The sequence below is a fragment of the Myotis davidii genome, unplaced genomic scaffold (assembly GCF_000327345.1).
Source record: "Myotis davidii unplaced genomic scaffold, ASM32734v1 scaffold571, whole genome shotgun sequence".
In the NCBI taxonomy this organism is placed as follows: Eukaryota; Metazoa; Chordata; class Mammalia; order Chiroptera; family Vespertilionidae; genus Myotis; species Myotis davidii.
The window spans coordinates 1970750-1977730 of record NW_006283136.1 but is presented as its reverse complement, the minus strand read 5'-3'; the positions used below and the strand labels follow the sequence as shown (position 1 = coordinate 1977730).

At 44.0% G+C, this 6981-nt stretch overlaps 1 protein-coding gene and 1 long non-coding RNA gene across 2 annotated transcripts in view; one reads left to right on the top strand and one right to left on the bottom strand.

The window, feature by feature from the left end:
- The window catches only part of LOC107182777, a 20496-nt gene extending 15175 nt beyond the window's left edge, over positions 1 to 5321 (top strand). Inside the window, exon 2 of the long non-coding RNA XR_001513511.1 lies at positions 5055 to 5321. This is a non-coding gene — a long non-coding RNA (uncharacterized LOC107182777). The remainder of the gene's footprint in view (positions 1 to 5054) is intronic.
- The window catches only part of TCTEX1D2 (Tctex1 domain containing 2), a 21191-nt gene that overhangs the window by 12565 nt on the left and 1645 nt on the right, over positions 1 to 6981 (bottom strand). The window contains exons 2-3 of the mRNA XM_006753404.2: positions 5024 to 5157; positions 2165 to 2234 (exon numbers count right to left, since the gene is read on the bottom strand). Of these exons, the coding sequence (XP_006753467.1) occupies positions 2165 to 2234; positions 5024 to 5157 (204 nt within the window). The remainder of the gene's footprint in view (positions 1 to 2164; positions 2235 to 5023; positions 5158 to 6981) is intronic.

Below are 6981 nucleotides of genomic sequence, written 5' to 3'. Positions count from 1 at the left end.
GCAGTCATCTTGTGGAAAGGGAGATAAAGTTATGATAGTTTATCTCCCTTTCCACAGGTTTCCTGCTGGTTTGTGTCTCTGCTGCAGCCCCAGTGGCCCCAGTGCCTCTGCGGCCTTGGGGTTAGGGGCTGCTGGGTGCCGGCCCCCCTGCAGGCTGTGTCTGTGCTCCTCTGACCCCAGCGCCGAGGTGGGGCTTGAGGCTGCTGGGTGCAGGTCACCCTGAGAGCTGTGTCTCTGCTCCTCCAACCCCAGCGCCAAGGCGGGGCTTGGGGGTGCTGGGTGCTGGGCCCGCTGCAGGCTTGTGTCTCTGCTCCTCTGGCCCCAACTTCACCAGCAGCCCCAGCACCCCAGAGCCTCCTCCGCCACGGGGCTTGGGGCTGCTGGGTGCTGCCCCACCCTGCAGGATGTGTCTCTGCTCCTCTGACCCCAGCGCCAAGGCGGGGCTTGAGGCTGCTGGGTGCAGGTCACCCTGAGGGCTGTGTCTCTGCTCCTCCAATCCCAGTGCCAAGGCGGGGCTTGGGGCTGCTGGGTGCTGCACCCCCTGCAGGATGTGTCTCTGCTCCTCTGACCCCAGCGCCGAGGTGGGGCTTGAGGCTGCTGGGTGCCTGCCCCCCTGCGGGCTGTGTCTCTGCTCCTCTGACCCCAGCGGCTACAGCCCTGCGGTGGCTGTGGGGCTTGAGGCTGCTGGGTGTAGGTCACCCTGAGGGCTGTGTTTCTGTTCCTCCAACCCCAGCGCTGAGGCAGGGCTTGGGGCGGCTGGGTGCTGCCCCCCCCGCAGGCTGTGTCTCTGCTCCTCCATCCCCCCAGGAGCGCTGACCAAGCAGGTCCAGAGGCCCTCCACCAGCGGGTTGAGGCAGAACGCCTGCGTCGTTACCAGGCTTCGCTCTGCCAATTGGAGCCTACATATGCAAATTAGCCGTCATCTTTGTTGGCAGTTAATTTGCCAACAAATATTGTGCTGATTAGCCGATGGGAAGAGAAGCAAAGTTACGGTTAATTACCATGTTTCTCTATTATTAGATAGGATACTATACTAGGCACTGTTTACAAATGGAAACAAAAGATTAACACTTGTGCATGGGAAAAGACAAGAAATACATATTTTGAAATCACCCATACAGAAATGACAGTTTGAGGTCATGAGAATGAATGAGCTCATTAAGAAAGCATATAGAAGAGCAGAAGAATAAGAACTGAGCCTTGAAGAAAGCTCATAGCTGGGGATAGAGGGAATAAAGAGGACCCAGTGAAGAAAAGGGAATAATCAGTTAGAAAAACAGGAGAGAAACAAGTTAGACAAGTGACATCAAGGCCAATAAAACCAGAGTGAATTTTCAGAAACAGAAGCCCAGGCAAACACAAGAGCTAAGAAAGAGCTTTTAGATTTGCTAATAAGGAGGTCTCAGGCAATTTTAAATAAATTTATTTTGGATAATGGTAGGACCAAAAATTGGGAAATAAGGAATATGGGAAGAAACATATATACATAGTCCCATACTTTCTTTGGGAACATCTATATATATAAAAGCTAAGTGATGGGACGACCAGAACGACCGAAACGACGTGCACTGAGGCTGACCAACCGGCCCAATGGGGGTAGGCCAACCTCCTGCAGCCCTTCCCCCTGACCAGCTGGTCCCAATAGACCCCAATTGGGGTGGGCTGGCCAGACCCCACCCATGCACTAATTCGTGCACTGGGCCTCTGGTATATACATCAACCCTAAAACACTTATCAGCCTACAGATACTATGAAAAGTGAATTACCTAATGGAGCTCACCCAAACTGTCAACCTCACTGTTCAGAACCAGGATCTCTTGGGCTCACAGCTGCATTTTGTTATACTGTCCTTTATTCTCACTTGCAAAACACAATCATACTGAATCATGAAGAGGTTGAATACCTCATAAGAAACATATAAGAATGAAATAAAGGAGGAAAAACAATGCCCTAGCTGGTTTAGCTCAGTGGATAGAGCGTTGGCCTGCAGACCTAAGGGCCCCAGGTTCGATTGCCAGTCAAGGGCACATGCCAGGTTTGCAGGCTCGGCCCAATGTACAGGAGCCAGTCAATCAACGATTCCCTCTCATCATTGATGTTTCTCTCTTTTCCTCTCTGAAATAAATAAAAATATTTTTAAAAGAAGGAAAAACCAATTACTCACAATACTCCTTCACCTCTTTGTTCTCCAATAACTACTTGCACCACCATTTTATATCGGTCAAATCCCATTGCTAGAAAGGAAGAAAAAAATAAGAATGTTATCTGTAAGCAAATATATGGTAAAATTACTTAATGAAGGCAAATTTTCCTGGAAAAGAACATAAACATTCAGTGTACAAGCACTTACTAGTATGACAATAAGCTTGGGAGTCAGAGAGACCTGAGGACAAATCCTAACGATAAGCTTAGTATGTAACTTTATACAAGCAAAATCCTGAAAATTCTCATTAACAACAATTCTGGAGAGAAGAAAACTGAATGGATATGTTTATCTTCCCTGGTTTCTGACCAGTGAATAGTGGAAACAGTAACAACAACAAAAATGTGAAATGGGCAAAGGTGAAACATAGCTAACTCCCTTTAATGAAAGTAAAAGCTTCAGGATTATATAGTAAACTAGAGGCTCAGTGCATGAAATTCATTCACTCGGGGGGAGGGTCCCCTCAGCCCAGCCTGCACCCTCTCGCAACCCGGGAGCCCTTGGGGGATGTCTTGACTGACAGCTTAGGTGGGAAGCAGGCCTAAGCCATCAGTCGGACATCCTTAGCGCTGCCGCAGAGGCAGGAGAGGCTCCTGCCACCACAGCTGCTGTGAGTCCACCTTCTGGCTGAGTGGCGCACCCACTGTGGGAGCGCACTGACCACCAGGGGGCAGCTCCTGCGTTGAGCATCTGCCCCCTGGAGGTCAGTATGCATCATAGTGACCAGTCATTCTGCCATGCAGTAGATTTGCATATTAGCTTTTTATTATATAGGATTAGGCAAACAACCTGGACACAACAAGTACCCTTCCATGTGGGACATGAACCCTAATTAAGGATACTTAACAAAATCTCAGAAGTTAGACCCCAAGCTATTTTTTTAAAAACACTGCACATAGGCCCTGGTCAGGTGGCTCAGTTGGTTGGAGCATGGTCCCATGTACCAAAAAAGTTGCAGGTTCAATTCTAGGTCGGGGAGTGTACAGGAGGCAACTCATCAGTGTTTCTTTCTCACATCGATGTTTCTTTCTCTCCAACCAACTGAGCCACCAGACCAGGCAAATGAGCATGTATTTTTAACAATAATTTTAACAGTGAATTTTCATTAAAATTTAAAGAAAATGCTAATATACTAACAATTAATATGGGTGATGAAAATACATAGAATATTTTTTATACTTTTCTATTTTTTTATTTCAAAAAAATTAAGACATTAAAAAATTAAGACACCAAAATATTAAATAGTATTTACCATTAAGTAATTAAAATTTTTATACTTTTTAAAAAATTTGTCTATACAGTAGTTCCCGCTTATCTGCAGTTTTGCTTCCCGCAGTTTCAATTTCCCTGTCAATTGCAGTAGAAAATATCAAATGGAAAATTCCAGAAATACACAATTCATAAGTTTGAAATTGTGGACCCATCTGAATAGCATGATGAAATCGCACACTGACCCATTCTGTCCCACCCAGGCCTTGAATCATTCCTTTGTCCATATACTGTATTCAATACCCACCCTTTAGTCACTCAGTAGCCGTCTTAGTTATCAGATCCATTGTATAGGTATTGCAGTGCTTGTATTCAATTGACTTATCTTACTTAAATGATAGCCCCAAAGCACAAGAGTAGTGATGCTGGCAATTCGGATATGCCAAAGGGAAGCCGTAAAGTGCTTCCTTTAAATGAAAAGGTGAATGCAACACAGTAAGATGTTTTGAGAGAAAAATACCACATTCACGTAACTTTCATTCTATTTTTTTCATGGTTTTCATGTCCTTCTTTTATTATTCTGTAAAAGGTAACAAAATATACAGAACAAAGTTTTCCCTTTTTAACTAATATAACCATTCTATTTTATTATGTTAATCTTATAGTGCCTGAGTTATAAGTTAAACTTTATCGCAAGTATGTATGTACAGGAAAAAACATAGTATAGATAGGTTTGGCACTATCATTGGTTTCAAGCATCCAAGAGGAGTTTAGAACATATCCCCACAAATAAGGGCACACTATTGTATAGTCCAGGTTAATTATAATGAAAATGTATTATTATTACTAAGATATTCCTTCTTTCCAAAGAGTGATATTTTTTTAAAAAGGATACTAAAAAGAGAGGGCTTTTCAGATGGTATAAAAAAAAAATTTTTAAAATACACTTTTACTAGTTTCAGAAAAGGGAAAGGGAGAGAGAGAGATAGAAACATCAATGATGAGAATCATTGATCAGCTGCCTCCTACACGCCCCACACTGGGGATCGAGCCCACAACCTGAGAATGTGCCTTGACCCAGAATCAAACTATGACCTCCTAGTTCACAGGTCAACTCTCAACCACTGACCCACACCTGCCAGGGCCAGATGGTATAATATTATTACTAAGAGAGAAACAGAGAAACAGATAAAAAAACGGTAAGTAAAGCACAAGATTTGCTCTGCACATGTAGAGTTTGGCAGCAGTAGAGGGTTGAGTAGGATAATGAATGGCAGGCTGAGGAATTGATAGCTTGGTGGGAAAAACAACCAAGAATTGCTAGTATAGGGGGAAGGACCCCCTGTACTTCCTGGGTTTTCTGCGTATTTGGATTTCCTGGATAGTGATTCCATACAATGTCTTATTTCTCATCTTTATTCTTTCCCATCATCTGCAAAAAACTACATATAAAAAGTTACCATATAATTGAGGAGACTAGACATTAAAGAAAAATGTGTCTTTAATAGAATCCACAGCTTATGTCCTTTGTTTAAAGATGGGGAAGGAGACAGATGGGTAAAATTGAACGTTTGAAGGGAACAAGTCATTTCTAATGATCACCATTCTTACCTTTTAATTTATCTTTAATCGTTTCTGATAGGCGCTTTGTGAGCAGAGGTGTTTCTTCTGGAGAGTACTCGGCGGTTGCCAGCTCCTCCTTGAGCACAGCATGGATGCAGTCTTTAACCACGGAGGGCCTGAACCTGAGCGAGACGGTTTAAACATCCAATTGGTAACTCCAAAACCCCAGCTTACCTTCCCAGCTCAACTTCCTCTAGCTCTCTGTCATTAGAACGCTTTCATCCTTTTTCATATTGTTTATTATAAAAGTAATAAAAAAACAAATAAAGAAAATAACTCTTCTCTCTCCCCTGAACTCCAGACCACATGTTCCAACACATATTCCATCTGGATGTCTAGTGGCAACGCAAATGTAAACATCCAACACTGAGCTTCTGATTTTCTCCTTTCCCCACACTAGGTCCTCCTGCGGTCGCCTCCAGCCTTCCAGTTGCTGAAGCCACAAAATTTGGTGTCAGTCTTCTTACCTTTCTCTCTCACAGCCCGTATCCCATTAATAAGCAAATCTTATCTGTTCTACCTTCAAAATAATCTAAAATTCATTCTCACCAACCAACTGCCACCACCTTGCTCCAACCTACCATTACTTCTTGCCTGGACTACAGTGACCTCCTAACCAGTCTCTCTGTGTCTGCCTTTGTCCCCAAATCCTGTTCTCAACACAGCCACTGGGCTGATCCTGTTAAACTATGTGCCAAATCATGACACTCCTCTATGCCAAACACCCCACATAGTTCCTATATCAGAGTAAAAGCGATATCCTAACTGTGATTTGCAAGGTCCCATATGGTCTACCCTACAAAACTGTGCGGCCTTGTTTCCTACCACTTTCCTCCTAGTTCTCTCCACTCACGCCCACCGGCCTTCACTGTGTTCTTTAACCACACCCGGCATGCAAACTTCAGAGCTACTGTACTTATTGTTAACTTCTGCCTGAACTCCAATTCCTCCTTTTATGCATAGCTAACTCCCTCACTTCTTTCAAGTCTTTATTCAAAAGTCACTTTTCCGCCCGGCTGGCATGGCTCAGTGGTTGAGCATTGACCTATGAACCAGGAGGTCAAGGTTCATTCCTGGTCAGGGGTCATGCCCGGGTTGTGAGCTTGATCCCCAGGGTGGGGCGTGTAGGAGGCAGCTGATCAAGGATTCTCTCTCATCATTGATGTTTCTATATTTCTGCCCGGGTTCTGGGCTCAATCTCCAGTGTGAGGCATGCAGGAGGCAGCCAATCAAGGATTCTCTCTCATCATTGATGTTTCTATATTTCTCTTCCTCTCCCTTCCTCTCTGAAATCAATAAAAATATATATATTTTTAAAAGTCACTTTTCCTGGTCACCCTCTCTAAAACTTCAAACCACCCTCTTACTATATCACTTTATATCTCCCTTCCTGGTATTTATTACTATCTGATACATTATATGGTTAATTAATTTATCTTGTTTGTTGTCCTTTTACCTAGATAGACTATAAGTTCCATGAGGGTAGGGATTTTTTTATTTGTTTTGTTCACTGTTATGTCCTTATTTCTTAGAGCAGCACACCCAGCACTCAGTAGACAATAATTTTTTGTAAAAATGGATTATTAAAGAAAGGAAGACAGAGAGAAAAAAAATCTTCCCTAATTCCACCACCCTAACAATGCCACTAGCATTTAGTTGTATTTATCATCCTATATAATAAAAGCCTAATATGCTAAGTATCCGACCATCCATTCAACTGTTCGACCAGTCACTATGATGTGCACTGACCACCAGGGGGCAGATGCTCCAACCAGTAGGTTAGCTTGCTGCTGGGGACTGGCCAATTGAAACTGGGCTAGACGGGCCAGATATGCCCTGGGGCGCCCTGGAGCCCTCCTGTGGTTCCTCCCCCACCCTGATGGTGCACCAGTGGGGTCTCTCGGCCTGGCCTGCGCCCTCTCGCAATCTGGGACATGCTATCCGGG